Source organism: Erythrolamprus reginae, chromosome 5, assembly GCF_031021105.1.
Source record: "Erythrolamprus reginae isolate rEryReg1 chromosome 5, rEryReg1.hap1, whole genome shotgun sequence".
NCBI lineage: Eukaryota > Metazoa > Chordata > Lepidosauria > Squamata > Dipsadidae > Erythrolamprus > Erythrolamprus reginae.
This window is the reverse complement of record NC_091954.1, coordinates 27782763-27801858: the sequence shown is the minus strand read 5'-3', so window position 1 is coordinate 27801858 and position 19096 is coordinate 27782763. Positions and strand designations below refer to the sequence as shown.

Genomic DNA, 19096 nt, shown 5'->3' with positions numbered 1-19096 from the left:
TCACATTGGAGCTCACATGGCTCAGGGACTGTGGACTGTGGAGGACCTCTCAGCGGTCAACATAAACTTTCTGGAATTAAAAGCTGTTTTCCTAGCGCTAAAGACATTTGCATCCCTGGTTCATCGACAGCACGTGCTGGTGCTCACGGACAATGTGGCGACCAGAGCTCACTTGAATCACCAAGGGGTCACAAGGTCGTGGCGTCTCATGGAGGAGACGGAAGCACTATTCCGCTGGGCCGAACAACATCTGCGGTCTCTGGCAGCGGAGCACATCGCGGGGATCTCCAATACGCAGGCGGATTGGCTGAGCCGCTCTACCTTGGATCCGTCAGAGTGGAGACTGGATCCGGTCCTGTTTCAACAGGTGGTGAGTCGGTTTGGCCTTCCACTAGTGGACCTATTTGCCAGCCCCAGGAACGCTCAACTCCCGAGGTTCTACACGAGGTTTCCAGAACGGGGCGCAGAAGGGGTCAACGCTCTCCTGTCGGCCTGGCCACCAGGACTTCTCTATGCCTTTCCGCCAACGAACCTTCTACCGAGAGTAGTGGAAAAGATCCTAAAAGAGAGAGTGGAGGTGTTGCTGGTGGCTCCTCATTGGCCTCGACGTCCGTGGTTCTCCGACCTGGTGACACTGTCGGTGTCAGCCCCTTGGAGAATTCCGGACTGGATGATATCCCTCAGCCAGGGGAACCTACAACATCCAGATCCCCAGTGGCTTCAACTGACCGTTTGGCACTTGAACGGGTCAGGTTACGAGGATTAAAACTACCGGAAAAGGTCATCGACACCATGCAGGCGGCAAGGCGTCCATCTACCTCGTGGATTTATCAGACGACATGGGCGGCCTTCTGCAGCTTCTGCGACAAACACCAAATCAATACTGGACAGGCCTCAGTAATTACAGTTCTAGAGTTCCTGCAGACTGGACTGGATCGGGGCTCAGCCCCTAATACACTTAAACGGCATGTGGCGGCCCTCGCGACCATGATACCGGTTGAGGGAGTCCGTTCCTTGGCTTACCATCCTTGGATTAAGGATTTTCTACGGGGAGCTGTAAACCAACATTCCCCGCCGATCCGGAGGTTTCCGTCATGGGACCTTCAACTGGTCCTTAAGGCCTTGACAAAGCCACCGTTTGAACCGTTGAGATCCATACCATTGCGACTCTTGTCGATCAAGACAGCCTTCCTAGTAGCTATTACGTCGGCTCGAAGAGTGTCAGAAATAGCGGCATTGTCAGTGCGACCTGACCTTTGTGTATTTTACCCTGACCGAGTGGTGCTGAGATTGGACCCTTCATTTATACCGAAGGTAAATTCAGAGTTCCACAGGAAACAGGAACTCATCCTGCCTGATTTTTGCACCCATGGCAATCACCCATCGGAATTGCGATGGCATAAGATCGATGTACGCCGTGCGGTCAAGATTTACGTTAGACGCACAGAGAGTTTTCGGAAGACGGAAAAGTTGTTTGTTTCATTCTCTTCGGATAAAAAGGGACTTGGACTCTCATCAAGCTCCATTAGTCGTTGGATCAGGGACTGTATTGGGGAGGCGTACAGAGCTCGTAACCAATCGGTTCCACCGGGAGTGACTGCTCACTCGACGAGGAGTGCGGCGACTTCAGCAGCCTGGGCCACCCAGGCGTCCATAGACGACATCTGTAGAGCTGCAACGTGGTCGGCTCCGTCGACTTTCATACGACATTATAAGTTGGACTCCTTCGCTTCCACAGAGGCGGCATTTGGGAGACGTGTGTTACAAAGAGTTTGTTTATCTCCAACGTCCCTGACAAGACCTTTTCCCTCCCATGGGCCGTAAATCTCTGGTATATCCCATGTTGGACTCTCCTTCCAGATGCAATGGAGAAGAACCGTTGTACCTACCTGAACGGTCTTCTCAGTGCACTGGAAGGAGAGTCCAAACCCACCCGGTATAGTTTTGGGTGCAGGGACGCCGGAGTAGGCAGTTAGTCAGTTATTAGTTGTTAACAATAAAAATTGGTTATCCTCTTACTATGTTTCTTCGTTTTAAAACTGGCTCATGGGGAGAGCAGAGGGGGCGGTGCTCATTAATATGTAAATTTTAACTCAGTCTCTACCAATAGAATTGGAGTATTACCCATGTTGGACTCTCCTTCCAGTGCACTGAGAAGACCGTTCAGGTAGGTACAACGGTTCTTCTCCATGAAGGTTTTCACTTCCGCTCTCAACTCAAAAAATCTCTTCAATATCTTTCCCCTGCTGAGCCAATGTACTTCGTTGAAGTAGAGCACATCCCCATATTCTGACTCCATTTCCTCTAAAAAAAAAGCACAAAAACATCTGTGCTTTAAGCCCTGGATCTAATACTCCTCAGCATGTCTAGTTGTGTAATACGTTTCAAATTGTATTCTTTGTGCACCACAACTTTCTCTGTGCAAATAAGACACGTCAAGATGCCCCTGTGCTAAACAAAGAAATATTGCATTTCCCACTTTCCTGAAATTGTCTGTGCTCATCACCAACCTTTCTCTCCACTACAGGCTTTGAAAAAGACATGTTTGGGGCTGTGTAATATATAATTCTATGTGGTGTCACTGTTTCGGTGTTTAGTGGCTAAACCTTAGCCGATGCATCTTTTCTGCTTTTTTTTCTGTCTCACTGAGTAGCAATTTCCGTGGGCCCCTCTGCTTCTGAGCCCGGGGTAATGGTGCAAGTTCGCAATAAGCCCGGTTGATGTCCCACCTCCGAGAGCAATATACCCCATTGTGATTGGTATGTTCACTCAGCTCCGCACACAACACTGAAAAGTGCCATTCATATCAAACTCAGGCCACACTAACATTAAACTTTGATATTGAGGTGGGGGCCGCAAACTATTGTCCCAAGGGCTGCAGTTGGGCCTCGAGTTTGAGACCCCTGACTTACTACATTTTCATTTCCAAAACAATCCAAGGTCTTTCCAGATCTGTTTAGTTTATTTCCAGAGTAAGTTTTTGTGGTGGAGTGGCCTTGACAGAGAAGGCAGGATAATTTTTCAATGAAGAGAGGGAGAGAGAGAGGGAAGAGAGGAAGAAAGGAAAGGAAGGAAGGTAAAATCAGGAGAGAGAAGGAAGGAATGTGAAATCAGAATGGCGGAAGGAAGAAAGGTGAAAGGAGGGAGGGAGGAAGGTAAAATCAGAGGAGGGATAAAGAAGGAAGTTAAAATCATGAGTTGGGAATGAAAGAAGGTGGAAGGGAGGGAGAGAGGGAGGGAGGGAGGGAGGAAGGAAAATATGGAGGAGAAAGGAAGGGAGGAAGGAGAAAGGAGGGAGGAAGGAAAGTAAAATCAGGAGGAGGAGAAGGAAGGTAAATATCAGAGAGAGAGGGGAAGGAAGGTAAAATCAGAGGAGGGGGAAAGGAAGGAAAGTGTAAAGAAGGAAGGTAAAATCAGTAGGGGGCAGGAAGAAAGGTAAAATCAGAATGGGGTAAAGGAAGGAAGCTAAAAGGTAGACAGTCTGTTTTGTTTCCTTCTTCATTTCTGACTCAGAAGCATCAAGTGAAATTGAAACTACAGTAATCTAATCTAAAGCAAAATTAATTGGTCCATTAGCATTTATACTCATAATTTTTAATACAGTGATCCATTGTTTATCACAGGTGTTCCGTTCCAGGACCACCCACAGTAAATGAAAAACCGTGAAGTAGGGATAATAATAATAATAATAATAATTATTATTATTATTATTATTATTATTATTATTATTATTATTATTATTATTTATTAGATTTATATGCCGCCCCTCTCCGGATGTTATATTTACAATGTAAATATAATGTAAAAAAACCATAAAAAGCATGGCACACACACACACCGATGCTGCTCGTCCCTCTGTCCCTCGCTCCTTTTTACCTGTGCAATTTTTTTTGCCTCCCTTTTGCAAAAGTTGGACTTTGCTTCAGGTGCAGCAGCCATGGCTGGCGGTGGCACTCCTTCTGGTTCCATGGAAGAGAGGAGGAGGAGGAGGCGGAGGCAAGGGGCTTGCAAGCAACCCCCCCCCCCCCCCCGTGGCACAAGGCAGGTGCTGCAGTCGGGGGCAATAGGGGCCTGCAGCAGGAGGCAGCGGAGGCAAGGGGCTTGCAAGCAGCCCCCCCTGCTTTCAGGCGCAGGCACGGTGGTCAGGGGCCTCCTGATGTCAAGCCTGGTGGCGGCAAGCAAAGCTAGCCTCCTGGGGAAGCAGCGTGTGTGAAAAGCCAAAGCTTGGCTTCCATGCTTGCACCTGGGGGACATGCGGTGGGGCCACGAGAAGATTGGTACAGGGTTGGACCTCGTGCACGCTGCTCACCTGCCCACCTGCCACAGCTGAGAGGTTGCCTCCTCTGTCCCACCCCCTCAGAGCTGGAGAAAATGGCGGCGGTGGCTGTTGGGTTGCTACATTTATAAAAAAACATTTTAAAAAAACCCCGTGATGTACTGTGTTCTGCTGACATGTTTCAACCGCCTGTAATTATTGGGTAATTAGTCCATGAAGACCCACACCACACGATAAAAGGAAACCCCAAAAGTTTTTATAAACAGAAAAACAGAAACAGCTCCCTTTTTAAATGTCAAAGGGATTTTCTGGTACACACAAGGCACAGGTTAAATGCAATCCAATTGCTCACCCAATAACTGGGAAATTGAGTCCAATTCTAAAGTCCAGAGAGTCCACACAAAATCTTGAACAGCACAAAAACCACAATCTTGACGAAACAATGAATCAGATAAACTGCCACAAGGCTAAACCAGCATGCTGTTCTTTTTATCTGTAGCACTAATTACAGCAGCCCCACCCAACCACAGGTGGCCTCATGTGTCATTAATTCTTGTTCAGAATCCAGGGATGATAAGGATGATTGATCTCCTAGGCTGTCTGCCAAACTCCCCTCTTCCCTGTCACTCACGCTTCCTTGGTCAGAGGAGGCTTTGTCGGCAGATTCCATTGGGAGCAAAACAGGCCTGTGGCATGTGGATGTTTCCCCCACATCCACCTGCACATTCCTTGGGGCAGGAGCTGGGCCAGAGCTAACCACAACATACTGAAGCCGCGGAAGGTGAACCGCGAAGTGGCGAGGGAACACTGTAGTTTATGAAAAAAGTTTTATTTTAAATCCTTTCCTTGGTCTTTGCCTTATAATGCATACACAAAATATCAAGAGGAACAACCAATTTGTAATGCATATCTACCTGAGTTTTGTCAAAGAAAGTTATTTTTTTTTTCACACAATCTCTCTGCTTTGTCTTTACTCACTGCTCAAGTGAACAAATTCATGAAATGGATGCAATGCTTAATCTTATACTACAGATGGAAGGCAATTAGCTAAGGTTATTAATTTACCATTATCGGGTTGCTTCTGCTCTTAATTAGCTGTAAAAAGATTGATAAAGGGGGCACCGAATGTCTACACCCAAAGGAAGCCTATTAGAGAACAAGAGAAGAAAAGACAAAAACAAATGGAATCAGAGGGGAACACAGGAAAGCGTTTTTATAAAGCAGACTGATTTGGGCGATTTATAGCCTGATATTTTTTTCCTAGGCAAGGCTTTCCTGTGGGGTCTGGGAAATGTGTGACTCTTATTAAGAAATATGTCAGAGAATACATATTAAGACTATATGCCCTTTTCCTTAATCTCTTGTTCATCAAGGTACTACATGTGTGTTTGTTCATTTGTTCCATTCTGTTGTATAGAAAATCTTCCAAATAACAAACCAGAAGTAGAATTTATGTCTTGGCCTGACAAAAAAAAAAATTGAACATATGTATCAAATAGCAGTGTGCTTCACCTTGCTGTAGCTGAATCTTCTCCATTTTACATAGAACTGTAAACTGGGAAGTTACTTTCTATGTTTCCCCGAAAATAAGACCGAGGCTTATTTTCTTTTTTGGGGAGTCTTATTTTTCCCCCATGTATTTTTTGGGGGGAGTTTTATTTTTTTCTCCATGTATGAGAAAAGTCTGCTTGCTCTTGGCAGGGTAGAAGCCACACTGCATGCTAGCCCCACCGTCACAATGTTTGGGGGGGGGGGGTTGCAGCTGCCCCATCCACCCTTCACAGCTTACTTCAGGGCTCCTGCAGCCAAGCCTCACCTCACAGCCATGGCACTAGCAGCCCCGTCCAGCAGGATGTTGCGTGGCCAGTGGCCCATGTTTATGCTTGCTCATGGAGCAGGAGGCTGAGCAAGAGGCTGAGCAACACAATGGCACCATGGCCACAAGGTGAGATGGGTGGAGGTGCCTCACATGCCACATATTGGCTTACCTCAGGATCCCTGCAGCCAGGCTATCTATGCCCTGACACCTGCCTCGCATCACAGCTGTGGCGTCAACACTACTGAGCCTCCTGCTCAGTTGCAATCAGGAGCAAGAAATGGGCCGGTGGCCAGATGGGCTTCTGCTGAAGATGGCTGTCAGTACTGCTACCACAAGGCAGGTGTCAGGGCATGGATGGTGTGGCTGCGGAGGCACCAAGGTAACCCTGTGCAGGGCACATGGGGAAACTCAAACCCACTCCCCGCCTTGCCTCATGGTTGCGACATCGTGAGCAACCAGATGGAATGGAAGATCAGCCAGTCGTGCAAGCTCTTAAGTATAGCTTATTTTGTGGGTAGGGCTTAAATTAGGTGCATGTGTAAAAACATGCTAGGTCTTATTTTCAGATTAGGTCTTACTTCCAGGGTGTAAAACAGGGTGTTTACAGGATTGTTAATTCATGCCAGCATATCTGGCAAGATGGGTGTGCTCTGGGTCCCATCTATTAAACAATGCCATCAGCTGGGACCAGTGAAGGGTTACCAAATTTTTTACTACCGCACTGTGCGCGTGGCTTGTACAGGATGCCCTGCATTTTCTTTCAGTGGAAATTGGGTGCTCTGGAGTGGAGTTCCATTTTTGCTACCCCACTGCGTTCCCCTCTTCCGGGCAGTAGCCAACCATTGGCTGGGACTCAGAAAATGTGCCTCATATATTACAAAATCTACGCTTTTGAACACCATATTCTCTGAATTTTGTAGAGCCCTTCCTTTGTTAATACTTTAGAAATCCTTGAAGACTTGGTTGTTCCCTTGATGTGTTTGGTGAGATGAGCCTTTCAGTGCTTCTCTTTTATATTATTAAAGTTGAGTTTATCTTGAATGACAATTGCATTCACTATTTTTTTGGTTGGGTTTGGATGTAGCCTTATTGCATGCCCTAAAGTTGCGATGGGTGATTATATAAATTTAATGCAATCAAGTTCATCATGGTCATACACAGTATTGGGTTGTTATGGATAAGGATGGTGCACTGATACCAAAACTTGTGCTGCGCACACAGCTTCTATTTTCCTTTGTTTGTGCGTATCCCAGCATGTTTTTGCTTCTGCACATGCGTAGAAAGCAAAATATTGCAAGGAGACGCACGCGCGGACATGCAGGCGCGGAAACCAAAAAATCACTGAAATCTCCCATGCGCACCCCTTTGCGAGATTTTGCTTACTATGCATGCACAGAAGAAAAACCACACTGGGGTGCATGCACGCAGGAGAAGTGAAGCTGCATGTGCAGTGCACCAGTAGTGGCAGGAATGGGAATCCGCCCCGTCATACATATAAATATCACTCACATGGTTTGTGTAATTAATTAAAGTCCAAATCCTGGATGCTGTTTGATGAATTAAAACATCTGCAAAAAAATCGATGCAGTCCTAGAAATCATATTTATTTGATCAGCCATAAGGTTTTTGATAGAAAAGACAAAATGGTTTTCTGGCAATTCTGTACAGGTTAGTAGCATTGGCCTACAAAATTTCTGTTGAATACCAGGATGGAGTAACAAAGAATTTCAAATTAAGAATCAGACAACGAATACTGGCAAACAGGCTGCTTGGGGTGGGGGTGGGGGAACAAAAGTCCCCAAGTTTTTAAAAAAAATGTTATGTCTTCAAAACTTCATTCCAGATTTGAGAACCTTTTTTAAAATGTTTTTGCAGGATATGAACGATTACTCCCCAGTATTTAGCAAAACTCTGTACAGGGGCATGGTTGCTCCTGATGCAATCAAGGGCACGGTTATCACAACGGTGGAAGCAGAAGATCAGGACCCACCGGTAAGCAAAGAAAAACTTTCTTAATATTTTTTTATGCAAGAAGAATTACTTTTAAAATCACATAAATGGATTTAATCCTCTGAACAATGGAAGTGATTACAGCATATGGATTTCACAGCAGTCGCTTTAACACTAGCCTATCCTGAAGCTGCACTTCCATTACTGTTTCCAAGATTGATAAGTTACAATGCAAATCTTTTTCCCCACAAACAGCATTTCTCGACTCTGTGGCCCAGGTTTCTTTTTGATGGAATAATTGCTGTTAGAAATCTTCAGTGGGCCTCAGCAGGCAGATTGAATAAGGGATAAGCAAGAAATGCATTTCAAATAGCTAATCAGCTAGTTCAAATAACTCTGTAGTTCCAACAGGAAATAAATATTTTGAAGGGTTATTATTCCTGTGTTTTGTCATTTTTTAAAAATCTTTCAGCAAGAAATATACCTGTAGAAAAAGCCTAATTAAACTCTTTAAAAAGAAGTGTACACGTTGACAACTGCATGTGATTAAGTATTTTCTTCCCAACAACTGTTCACTTTTCAAATGCCTGACACTAAATTGAAAGTGCTCTTAATGCTAAATTATGGCTTCCTTATAAAGGTAGTGAAGAATATAAGTAGTCAAAAATGTAATTTGAATTTTTAACAAGCAACACTTACAGTATGTTAGATTGTCAAGAGGGTTAATATTAATAATTGTTACAGGAGATGTTTTCATAATTGATTGCTAATGGGAGAATGTCATATTGATGACATTTATTGGAAGACTGATTTAGCTTCCTATAAGTTAAATGAAGGATCTAAGAGCGAGAGATTTCCTAATTTTTCCAGTAGACATACGTTTCAATTTAATGATCCCCCCCCAGTGTACAGTTACCATAGTTTCTTGATCACTGTAAATCTTTCTAAATATCTGATGTAAGTTTCAGAAGCCAGAGGCAAGCAAACTCATAAATGGTGTCAAAGGCCTACTTTGAATTTATTACATTTCTGCTTGTTTTTGGTATACTTTTAGGCTAGTGGTGTGAAACAGCCAGGATTCTCCAAGATTTTTGGAACAATGGGCACATTTGAAATTTTGAAAACATCTTGTAAGTCAGGGGTGGATTTTTGCTGCCAGTTCACTTCCTCACACACCATGTAGGTACACGCACATACACAGTGCTAAATACCCAGCTGCTGTGCAAGTGCAGAAGGAAAAAAAACCTTTTGCGCATGCGTAGAAGTGAAAAACAAGATGGAGCCGGTTCAGGGGTGTGTCCAGCCAGCCATTGCTGCCAGTTTGGCGAGTGGGGTAAAATTCCTGCTACCAGTTCTATACAACTGGTCCGAATCAGCAGGAATCCACCCCTATTGTAGGCATGTTCACAAAATGGCTGCCAAGCTAGACATTAACTACTGATGTTATTGTAGTCATTAACCAGCATATCAACAAGCACAGCTTTTTATGGTGCTGGCCTGGAAACCAGGAGACTGTGAGTTCTAGTCCTGTTTTAGGCAGGAAAGCCAGGTGAGTAATTTTGAGCCAGCCCAGCTTATCCTGTGGGGTTGTTGTTGTGTGGAAAATAGAAGAGGGAAGGAGTATTAGGCCTGTTTGCCGCTTTGAATTGTTTATAAGGTAACTAGCAAAGGGGGATTAAAGGATTTGATCAGAAGGCAAATTAGGGTTGTTTTTGCCTCTTTCACTCTACTGTTTCAGTTGGGTCTAGGACATTTTGAAGTTTCCCATGTGGCCAAAAGGCTGAGACTGAATGTGGTTTTTTCTGATGGAAGGGCTAGGACGAACAGCTAGGAGTCTTTTGGTGAGGGAGAAAAGGCAGTGGTCAATCGTCAAAGATCAAGAGCTTCTCCCAACTGGCAGAGACAAAATGTCCCATCCCCATTTCAGTTTATCTTTCTCTTTTTTTTAATCAAGAAAATATCCATCCAGATGAAATTGCAGTCACCCAATTTTCTTTTTGCTAACATGGATTAGGAACAGCATTGATATGTAGTCATAATGTAGAAGGATACCAAAGAATTTTATTTCTTAGTTTACTATATTTATATTAAACACTGGAAGCCAACAATTGTTAATTTTCTAATTTGGAAAACTTTGGAATACAGGAAGTCCTTAATTTAGGACTGTTTGTTTAATAATTGTTCAAAGTTACAACAGATCTAAAAAAAAGGGACTTATTACTATTTTTCACACGGCCGCATCCCCATGGTCATGTGATCAAAATCAGGCCCTTAGTAATTGACTCATATTTATGACAGTTGCGGTGTTGTGGTGTCACATGATGCTATTTTGTAACTTACTGACAAGCAAAGTATGTACCACTAATAATCACCAATAATCAAATAATCTCCAATAATCACCAAAACCAAAAAATAAATAAATTACCCATAAAAATAAGGAAGCTTCAATCAAAAAAAAAAATCTGTTTGGTGAAAAAATAAAACAGGCTATGTTGCAAAATGTAAAAGCTGCTGCAAAAATCTGTATCACCAAATAAAGACTGAATGCACTAATTATCACATCAATCAAGAAGTAAACCTTCTACGCATGAAGTCCACATGTGTCTTCTATAACTTTGTAAGCAACCAACTCAAAGATTCGAGATCCATCCCACCCCTTAAAGGACCGAATGGTAAAAACTGTAACGATGAAACAGATTAAGCCAACTTCTTTAACACATCTTCAACTCAATCTTTATAAACAACAACGGCTCATGCCCAATATTTCTTAGTCGTACCACAATCAACTTCAACAATCTAACACAAATCAATTTTACAGAAGATAACATTATAAAGGTATTACGCAATCTAAAACCATCTCTATCTACTGGATCTGATGGATTATCGACCATGGTATCCTTCTGCGCCGGCTGGAGGGGTTAGGAGTGGGAGGCACTGTTCTTCAGTGGTTCTCCTCCTATCTCTCCGGTCGGTCGCTGTCAGTGTTAGTGGGGACTCAGAGGTCGACCTCTAGGTCTCTCCCTTGCAGCGTGCCTCAGGGGTCGGTCCTCTCCCCCCTGCTATTTAATATCTACATGAAACCGCTGGGTGAGATCATCTAAGAACATGGGCTGAGGTATCAATAGTAATGCTGATGATACCCAGTTATACATCTCTACCCCAGGTCCAGTCCGTGAAGCAGTGGATGTGATGTGCCAGTGCCTGGAGGCTGTTGGGGTTTGGATGGGTGTCAACAAGCTCAAACTCAACCCTGACAAGATGGAGTGGCTGTGGGTTTTGCCTCCCAAGGAGAATTCCAGCTGTCTGTCCATTACCCTGGGGGGGGATTATTGCCCCCCTCGGAGAGGGTCCGCAACTTGGCCGTCCTCCTCGATCCACAGCTAACAGTGGAACGTCATCTTTTGGCTGTGGTGAGGAGGGCGTTTGCACAGGTTCACCTGGTGCACCACTTGCGGCCCTATTTGGACAGGGAGTCATTGCTCACAGTCGCTCATGCCCTTATGACCTCGAGGTTCAACTACTGCAATGCTCTCTACATGGGGCTACCTTTGAAAAGTGTTCGGAAACTTCAAATCATGCAGAATGCGGCCACAAGACCTATTGTGGGGTTACCTAGATTCGCCCACGTCTCTCCAACACTCCATGGCTTGCATTGGCTGCCGATCAGTTTCCGGTCGCAATTCAAAGTGTTGGTAATGACCTATAAAGCCCTACATGGCATCAGACCAGAATACCTCTGGAACCGTCTTCTGCTGCACGAATCCCAGTGGCCGATAAGGTCCCACAGAGTTGGTCTTCTCCAGGTCCCGTCGACTAAACAATGTCATCTGTCGGGCCCCAGGGGAAGAGCCTTCTCTGTGTCAGCTCTGGCCATCTAGAATCAACTCCCCCCAGAGATCAGAACTGCCCCCACCCTCCTTATCTTCTATTTCTTTGCATCTCCTTGCAAACCACTTTTCTTTTGCCAATTGAATTTATCTTCTAATTGTTTTCTGCAATTCATTGTATTTTTCTTTATTTTTCTTTATTTTTAATAGGGTGTCTTTCATCCATGAGATGAAGAATTTCATCCATCATCCACTGTTGTTGAGTTTGTTACCTTTACTATTACATTTTAAAATTTATTCCAATTCACTTCTACATCTCCATTATTTAGGTTGTTGGATTCTCTTCAATGAATTACTAGTTCTTCTTTTATCTGTTTAATGATGAAGTCACTGTCAACTCTTGGTTTAGGAGGATTCAGGTTTTTTATATCTTTTTTAGTTTCAGCTGGACTTTGGTAGTTAGTAGACTATGATCGGATGGACATCTGTGCCTGGATATGTCTTTGCTGATTTTACTGTTTCTAAATCTTTTGTTTATTGTAAAATAGTTAATTTTGTTCCTTACTATATTATTTCATTTATCTGCCGATGATCTCCAAGTGTCTTTTTGGCAACTTGGAAAAAGTATTCATCACATATTGTCTATGTTCCTTGCAGTAGTCTACAAATCTGTCCAAAGTATTCAACTACAGGAGTATAATTTCCTTTTCCCACTTTTGCATTGAAGTCCCCCATGAGTATTGTGATATTATTATTTTTTAGGGTTTTCAATACTCTGCTTATATCTTCATAGAACTCTAAATCTTCATCATCCTGTCAGCTGTGGGAGCCTAAACTTGTATAACATTCATATTTGCTGGAGTACTATTTATTTGGATCATCATCACATCCTTGCCTTTCGCAAACTTCTGAAAACACATCTATGTCGCCAGGCATACCTCTAGTTGTTATGATTTATGTATGGTTTGTCTGGATTATATGATTGTTTTATAAGGGTTTTTTAAAAATTGTTTTTTAATATTGGATTTGTAGATGTATTACCTGTTGTGAGCCACTTTGAGTCCTCGGAGAGGGGCGGCATACAAATCTAATAAATTATTATTATTATTATTATTATTATTATTATTATTATTATTATTATTATTATTATCATCGGATACAGGAATAAAGGACAATGCATTTACAGCATTTACAATATTGTTTAATATTATAGCTACTCCATTTCAATGATGTTTACTATTTTCACCAGAGTAGTAGATAGTATTGTCTCCTATCCTACACATTTCATTTTCAGGCCAGCACATTTCACTCACTCCAGTGTAGAGACATTGTATTTGAACATTTCTTGGATAGTGTTACGTGTTTTCCCAGATTCTTACAGGCTTCTCAGGTTCCATGTTCCAATTCGTTGTTTTGGGTTTTTCATGCTTCTAGCAGACCAGGAGACCCCTGCCCCATTTAAGGGACGCCCATACTCAGGACCCTTGTTAGGTTTTGCCACTATTAACATGATTTTCCTGGGCAATATGTAGTGTAGTTGTCTTCCCTTTGCTTTCTACACTGTGCACATGCTGTTCAAGTGGCTGCCACCCAGTGAAGGGCTACCAAAATTTTTACTACTACACTGTGGGCGTGGCTTATGCATGATGCACTGCGTGTTCTTTCAACGTCTTTCAGTGCAAATTGGGTGCTCTGGAGTGGAGCTCCATTTTCACTACTCCACTGTATTTCCCCCGTCCAGGCAGTAGCCCACCCCTGCTGCCATCACAATGTGTGCTGGTCTTCTGAAGCCATTCTGACCAATGAGGTCTCCACTTTCAGTCAATACTGATGAGCCAGCTGCCACTCACCAGGCCTGTTGGTTCATGGGAGGTATTTGATTCCCTTCAACCTACCATTATAGCATAAAAGTTATATTGGATATGGGCCCATACTCTGCCACCTGGGGACACGCTCTGTCGGGGTTCCAGTTTCCCCCTAAGAAAGCCTAACTGCCTGATTGTTGGAAGAAAGATAGGTTAAGAATGGGGGGAGGAAAGGGGCCTAACTGCCTGTTTGTTGGGAGAAATGCGGGATTAGGAATAGATGACATGCTTTTACTCTCTCTCTCTAAAATACAGTTTTTCTTAGGATTGGCTTTAAACTATTTCTTGAACTGTAACCTATAAAATTATTCCACACAATGGTCTGTTTATAGAATTGCTCAGTATAGTCATCTCTCCTCCAATAAGGATTGGGGACAAAATCAATAATCTCCTGACACTTTGTGACTTATCTCAACTCAACTTGGCTAGTTTTTGCAGAAGGCTCACAGACATGACTTGGTTAGATTCTTATCAAGAATCTTTATTGCAAAAAGAAGAAAACACCCACAAAAAGTTAATTGTCTATTTCCAGTGAGTTCAAATAGTTCAGATGACTTTTATATCTTTAGATTGCTAGCACTGTGCTTAGTAGCCATAAAGACAAGCCCTTCCCTGTTACACATAAGGATCCTATTTGGCCAGAGAAACCCTGGATTCTACCTCAACCATAACAATGAAAATATGTGTGTTGTTTTTCTGTAGACTGTATATGTGCAAAGTCCACAAGCTGTCCTTATGTAACAGAAAAAGCCACAAAACCTATAATGAAAAAAGGACCCCTGATTCCATCATTCTCCCCTCGTTCTGCCATTAAATGCTAGTTTTTGGCAGAAATTTTTGGACACCTTTAACATTCTATTGATTATCAAATCATATATATTGATGTGTGGGTTTTAGATGAGATCTAACAACAACAACAACAGAGTTGGAAGAGACCTTGTAGATCTTCTAGTCCAACCCCCTGATTAGGCAGGAAACCCTGCACCATTTCAGACAAATGGTTGTCCAACATCTTCTTAAAAACTTCCAGTGTTGGAGCATTCACAACTTCTGGAGACAAGCTGTTCCATGGATTAATTGTTCTAACTGTCAAAAAAATTCTCCTTAGTTCTAAGTTATTTCTCTTCTTGTTTGGTTTCCATCCATTGCTTCTTGTTCTACCCTCACGTGCTTTGTAGAATAGGTTGACTCCTTCTTCTTCGTGGCAACCCCTGAGATATTGGAACATTACCAGGAGTGGGCAGCAGGCAGAATGGGATGGAACGCAGTTTCACTGGCGGAAATGAAGATGCCTGTGCAGCTCCAACTGATCAGCGGCTGTCACTTCCTGGATTAATTTTGTATTTCTAAGGCTTCACTTGAATGTTATGAAAATATTGATGGTCCTTTAGGTCGAGGTGGCATTAAAAGGCGATTTGATATGTAGGTAATGAGTGTCATTGGATAAAATTAGACCCCTTTTAGATGTACAGCATCAATTAGAAACATTTGAGTGAAGTTAGCAATAGCAATAGCATTTAGATTTATATACCACTTCACAGTGCTTTAGAGCCCTCTCTAAGCAGTTTAAAGAGAGTAAATATATTGCCCCAACAATCTGGGTCTTCATTTTACCACCTTTGGAAGGATGGAAGGCTGAGTTAACCTTGAGCCTACTGAGATTTGATTTGCCAAACTGCTAGCAGCCAGTGATCAGCAGAAATAGCTTGCAGTATTGCACTCTAACCACTGCACTACCAAGGCTCTCTAAATTCTGCTCAACATGACCTTGGGCTTGTAAACAGTGGCTAACTGTAACCTTATTTCTTCTGTTTCCACCAGTGCAAACTGATCTGGAAGGATGCCATAATCCTTCTGGTATTCTCAACCTTGGAAAATTTATGATATGTGGACATCAACTCGCAGAACTCCCCAACCAGCATTACCAAGTTGCCAAGGTTGAGAAACTCTGTCATAATCAATGAAGAAACAAGATAAGAGAACTGCAATTTTTCTGCCTTATGTTTAGGGTTGTTTTTATCCCATCTTTACTATTTTATAAACAACTCAAGGGAGTGAGTGTTTCTCACACTTGTTCCTCCTCTTATTTTTCCAACAATCCCATGAGATGAATTGGGCTGAGAAAGTGTGACTGGCCCAAAGTCACATAGCCAGCTTTCATGCCTAAGGCAGAACTAGAACTCACAGTTTCCCAGTTTTTAGCCATGTGCCTTCACCACTAGATCAAATGGGCTCTCTGAATCTTGATATCATTCCCCAAGTCAACCAATGTTTTTCTTGCTGTGAAAAACCACACATGCCATGCTCTGCCATGCCGTGCCACACCATACATCATTGTCAACTGTCCAACTAGTGAACACAAAATAAAGACACATTCTCAGGAGCTTTGAATTCCCAAAATAAAACTTTATTGGATACACCATTTTGGTACTGAAGAATCCAGTTCTGGGATTTGCTTGTGAAAACCAACTCTGGTTTTCCTGCGCAAATGCTTGCTTAGTTAAACAATAGCTTCCCTTCCTCCCTAACCCTGAGTGATCACATGGTCCAATTATGAAACATCCTTTGGTTATGGGAACAATACACCTCTTTTTCAAGCACCTGCAGTGCAGACCTTGATGATTGCCAGGCTCTCATGATCCACTCACACATTCTCAGCATTCTATTTTCCCCCTCCCTTCCCACCCAGTTCACTAGCAAGTTGAAAAGCATTATGGTTTGAAAGAAGCAAAGCGGTTCAATGTTGACAACAACACAACATAAATATGTCACAGTTTTAGTTTAAGCATCTTGCCCTGGAAGGAATGGTAGAAACTAGTGAACATTATTAAGCTGTTCCAAATCCAGAGAAGCTTATCTTATAGGTAACTGATTCACTGTCTCTTTTGAAACCCATGAGATCTTTCCATTACAGCATATTCATTATTCTCTGGAGTCAACTTACAACTCTTTCACTGCTTGATGTAATGACTTCAGAGCAGTAAGTGTTGATTTGGCACAAAGAATATTGTCCTTGTCAGCAAATATTCTCCCAACCTCAAAACCTCAAATTAATTAGATACAGAAAACCAAACAGAGCTCTGTATACTCTAGTACTGACATGAAATAATTAATGCCTTCAAGTCGCAATTGACACATGCAATTTTATCTTTCATATCTTTTGAAACATTTTGCGATAGGCCTTTTCCTACCAGATCGGTCCCAGAGGTCGGCAGGGGCAGAGGCGTGGTCAGAGCTGGGTGGGCACACTCCCGTATGAGGTTTTGCTTCTGTGCATGTGCTGAAGCAAAGAAATCGCCAAAATCTCATGCAAAAGAAATTGCTGAAAATCGCCAAAATCTCACGCAAGGATGCTCACATACATGCGCAGAAGCAAAGAAAGCCCCAAAATTGCCGAAATCTCATGCGTGCAAACATCCTCATGGGCATATGTGCACACATCGCCGTTTCTACTACCAGAATGGGGATCCCAGGCATACTGGGGCAGCCAGGCATCTTGAGCATTCTTAATACCTTACGTCCAGAGACTGCATTCACTGCATGGAAATGTAAAGATACTGTGATATTCAATACCTCTCCCCCAAACCAAGTGAGTACTAAATACTATGGCTCATTCAATTAAGAACATTCTAACCTGCTGTAGTATGACTATCCTTCTAGTTGTTTCATTCTCTCAGAAATGTATTAACTACTCACTTGAACAATGGGGATAATTGCATGAGGCTACTTGCCTAGAATCATTCTAATTCTGTCAATGTGAGAGATTGAAGTTTTTTTCTGGCACCAATCATCCAGAATTGAATTTAAAAGTATCAATAGGGAAGGGAAAATGGAGGGAATTCTCATGTTTGTTACCCCTTTTGTATGTGTGTTGAAATGCCTGCTGCAGATTACAAAATAGCAATAGCATTTAGACTTATATATCACTTCATAGTACTTTTACAGCCCTCTCTAAGCAGTTTACAGAATCAGCCAATTGCCCCCAACAATCTGGGTCATCATTTTACCCACATCAGAAGGATGGAAGGCTGAATCAACCCTCAGCCAGTGGTGAGATTTGAACTACTGAACTACAGCTAGCAGTTAGCTGAAGTAGCCTGCAGTACTGCACTCTAACCACTGCGGCACCCCGGCAACTGACAGAACTTGTGTCATGTCTTTATAACATTCTTATATGTTACAAAGAGAGGCTGTGTACTCTCACCACTTCTCTTCTCTCTATATATCAATGACTGCATCTCAAATGACAGATCTGTTAAACGACTGAAGTTTGCAGATGATACAACAGTGATTGGTCTCAATTGCATACAGATAGGAGGTTGAACAACTAGTATCGTGGTGCAATCGGAACAATCTGGAACTGCACACACTCAAAACTGTAGAAATGGTGAAAGACTTTAGGAGAAATCCTCCCATCTTACCACCTCTTACAATACTAGACAACACAGTATCAACAGTATAGACTTTCAAATTTCCAGGTTCTATCATATCTCAAGACCTAAAATGGTCACCTAACATCAAAAATGTCATCAAAAAAGCACAACAAAGAATGTTCTTTCTGCGTCAACTCAGGAAGCACAAACTGCCCAAGAAGCTGCTGATACAGTTCTACAGAGGAATCATTCTGTCATCTGCACTGCTACAATTGTATGGTTGTATGGAAGAAGTATTATTTTTTTAATATTATGGTTAACTGTACAATCAGACATTTAAACCAGATTTGGCATTTTTCCCCACCTAGAACTTGGAATAGGTACATAATGTTGTTAAATAATATTATGAGTGGTCCACAACTGGGTCAGTTAATGACAGAGGAGGATGAACCAGGCCCATCTTGGTACCCTAGGCCAATGTTCTTGCCAGATGAATCGGAGAGTGAGAGTGAGGGAGAGTTGGAACTGGAGGAACCTGAGAAACCTCCAGAGGTTGTAGATACCCCAATACTGGTAATGTCTGACTCAGAGCAGGAGGGAAACACTGAGGACCAGGAGCCTCTATTAGATGCCTGTGTCAGAAGGACAAGAAGCAGACAGGAATATCTTTATGGGGAAAAGTTCAAAAAGTGAGTCTATGAAATAAAGTCTAGTCAGTATAACTTAGGAAACAGTTGACCACAACCAGCCTGTATATAAAGAGTGTTTCAAAGTTCGTCATGGTGGCACCTTTAAGAGTCATGCAGAGATACCGATGAATGAGAAAGAAAAGAAACCTGGGATCTGTAAGGGTATGTGGGTGATTTACAGACTTTATCTCAAGGAAGAATATGCATTATCTCTTGGCCAACTTGAGCAGTGCCTCTGCCAACATGAACTGATAAATCTGCTCCTGTTTGTACAATCATTCTATTTCTGTTAGCAGG

The 19096-nt window shown here is 42.7% G+C and overlaps 1 protein-coding gene across 4 annotated transcripts in view; it reads left to right on the top strand.

Annotated features, from left to right (window-relative positions):
* Positions 1 to 19096, top strand: part of PCDH15 (protocadherin related 15) — a 1574801-nt gene that overhangs the window by 1381369 nt on the left and 174336 nt on the right. For all 4 annotated transcript variants that reach the window (XM_070752283.1, XM_070752284.1, XM_070752286.1 and 1 more), the window contains one exon: positions 7971 to 8087. In XM_070752283.1, the coding sequence (XP_070608384.1) occupies positions 7971 to 8087 (117 nt within the window). The remainder of the gene's footprint in view (positions 1 to 7970; positions 8088 to 19096) is intronic.